Source organism: Octopus bimaculoides, chromosome 1, assembly GCF_001194135.2.
Source record: "Octopus bimaculoides isolate UCB-OBI-ISO-001 chromosome 1, ASM119413v2, whole genome shotgun sequence".
NCBI lineage: Eukaryota > Metazoa > Mollusca > Cephalopoda > Octopoda > Octopodidae > Octopus > Octopus bimaculoides.
In genome coordinates, this window is record NC_068981.1 from 134035386 (window position 1) to 134038543 (window position 3158).

Below are 3158 nucleotides of genomic sequence, written 5' to 3' on the forward strand. Positions count from 1 at the left end.
TGTGTGTGTGTGTGTGTGTGTATATGTATGTGTATATGTTTGTGTGTCTGTGTTTGTCCCCCCCAACTTCGCTTGACAACCAATGCTGGTGTGTTTACGTCCCCGTAACTTAGCGGTTCGGCAAAAACAGACCGATAGAATAAGTACTAGGCTTACAAAGAATAAGTCCTGGAGTCGATTTGCTCGAATAAAGGCGGTGCCCCAGCATGGCCGCAGTCAAATGACTGAAACAAGTAAAAGAGTATCCAAAGCTAACTATAAATCTTTTTAATCAAATCATTTTTCATGAATATTTTTTCTTTAACACATTTTTTTATCATATTTCTGTTGAAATACACTGCCTTTGCTTCGATTAATTTTGAAAATAATGAAGAATTTAGAAAAATAATTTTGTCTTGGAAAACGGACATTAATTGATGAAGATGATGATGATGATGATTAAGCTGGTGTCTGTAACATGAATTGACATTGAATTTTGATGGAAAGTTTTAAACGAGATCACTTTAAAGCAAGAAGTTTATATCGTAGGAACAAGGGCAGTCTCAGGTAAGTTGGTATTAAAAGGGTTTCACAGGAGAGTAATAATACCAGATCAGATCTAGAATAGAGAGAGCATATCATTGATGAGGTTATGAATGGTGACAAACGGACTTTAACAAACCTACCTGACTGATTTATTGACTGAGTGATTAATCAAACAATTGTTTAGTCAGTTGGTTAACTATTTAACTAATTTACAAATAAAAGATAAACGAAGGGAAATATAACCTATGTGTGTGTTTATCATTGTCATAATGACCCTCCCAAGATACAACAGAATATGTTTCAACACAGGAGTTCACAGCAAGAATCTTGCAAACAAAATACAAAAATAAAAAATATTTTTTTCTTTTCAAATCATTTTATGAATATTTCTTTCATTTTCCAGGAAAAGTTTTCAACAACGATGTAAAAAACTTGCTCGTTGCCAGTCCAACAGAAAATCATCCCAAAACAGAAATATTGTATAAATGTAAGAAATGCAGGTAAGGAAAAGAATTTAATGTCTGACATAGATGCCTGTGTTGAATCCTCAAGCGAGTAGCCCTAACCCCAAATGTTAGGTATTTTGTTATAAATGAATGACTGACTGATGCCTTATGAGTGGAATTAGCTAACCAATGTTTTGTGAGATGGAAACTGAGAAGAAACATTATCATCATCTTCATTTAACATTTTACCATGCTTGCATAGGTCAGATGGAGTTTGTTGAGGTAGATTTTCTATAGTTGGTTGCTCATTCTGTTGCCAACCCTCATCTGTTTCAAAGCAAGGTAATATTTCCCCATGGGCCAGATATGGAGGATTGGAAACAAGCAACATCACTTATATGATAGGGATGCTCATTTACAACCATGTACTCTGTCCGGGCAAGAGTACATACAGGCACATACAATGGGCTTCTCTCAGTTTCCATCTACTAAATCCTCTCACAAGATTTTGGTCGGTCTGAGGGTATAGTAGAAGACCCTTGCCCAAGGTACTATGCAATGGGACTGAACCCTAGACCACATGGTCGGGAAGCAAACTCCTCAACTGAATAGCCACTTTTGTGATTACATATTACATGCATACATATGCTTATATGTTACGTGTGTGTGCATGTGCATCATTGCCATGTGTCTCGCCTGTTCCAAAAACACTGACTTTGTTTACATTCTCCAGTAAACAAAAGTCTAGTAGTTTCATTACTTTCAATGTTTGAGGACCAATTGAAGACAAGAAGAATAGCCACCATCCATAGAAAATCTGCTTCAACAAATTTCCATTCCAGCATGGATTGCAGATATAAAAATAGAGATGATGAAGAAGAAATTTTGTTTGTTGGCCAATATTTCTGATACCAAGGATATTATGTACAAGAGTTAATATTGGTCTAAGCTCATGATGAGTGCAAGGTATAGAATTTTGCATGCTGATAAAAAGACCTTAGCTATCAACTTAATATAGTCTGCTTAAATAATAAGTATATATAAGCTTTTGAGAGAACATGAAATAATCCTTCTTTGGAATTTGTTCTTGAAGTAGATATAAAAAACCTTTGATTTTTCCCATCCAAAAGGTGCAATTCTGAAAAATAGCTATTAAATAAATAATGTCACACGAAGCAGCACTGAATGAAATATTTTTGTGTAAAGTCATATTCAACACATTTGAATACACTCGGGTGTGAGGAGACCATGTGTTGTGGAGCTAGATCCAAGGAAAATATGTAACACAAGATGGGCTGTGAATGTCTTTGGATCTTAGGATGCATGCATTTCTGTGTTGTTGCACTTTGTCAGCTATGGTCACCAAATCTGTTAAAGCCTGGTAAGAATAAAATTATTCTTATTAAAGCAACATATGAAACACATTCTGATGTGCTTAAAATTTAGTCAATCTAGAATAAAATAAATAATGTTACATAAAGCAGCTTTGAATGAAATATATTCATGTAAAGACATATTTAATATGTTCAAGTGCAGTTGGATGTGAGAAGACCTTTCACTGAGGAGCTAGACCTAGGAGAAAATTCTCAATGACAGGTTTGGTGTTTGTAGCTGACAAAGTGAAATGACACAGAAACTTATGCATCCTACAATCCAATGACATCATTCACAGCCCCATCATGTGTTTTAATACACGTCTAAGAAGAGAATTTTCTCCACAGCAAGAAGTCTTTTCATGTCCAAATTCACTCAAGCTTGCTGTGAATATAGTCTAATTACTAAATAACTAAATTATCTGGGCTAGTTCACTCAGATAAAATAAAAAGGAATAGAAATACAATATTAAGAAATTCACAAGAGTGACTATGTGGTAAGTAGCTTGCTTACCAACCACATGATTCCAGGTTCAGTCCTACTGCATGGCACCTTGGGCAAGTGTCTTCTACTACAGCCTTGGGCCAACCAAAGCCTTGTGAGTTGATTTTGTAGAAGGAAACTGAAAGAAGCCCGTCGTATCACCAGTCCTCAGTCAAATCGTCCAACCCATGCTAGCATGGAAAGCAGACGTTAAACGATCACGACGATATATATGTGCTGTGCGTGAGAAGACCCGGCAAGCCAAGTGAGATCGTTGCCAGTGCCCCTGGACTGGCTTTTGTGCGGGTGGCACATAAAAGACACCATTTC

The 3158-nt window shown here is 36.3% G+C and overlaps 1 protein-coding gene across 1 annotated transcript in view; it reads left to right on the forward strand.

Moving 5' to 3' along the window:
* LOC106873865 (dual specificity protein phosphatase 12) overlaps window positions 1-3158 on the forward strand; it is a 20347-nt gene that overhangs the window by 11465 nt on the left and 5724 nt on the right. The window contains exon 4 of the mRNA XM_014921381.2: window positions 929-1025. Within this exon, the coding sequence (XP_014776867.1) occupies window positions 929-1025 (97 nt within the window). The remainder of the gene's footprint in view (window positions 1-928; window positions 1026-3158) is intronic.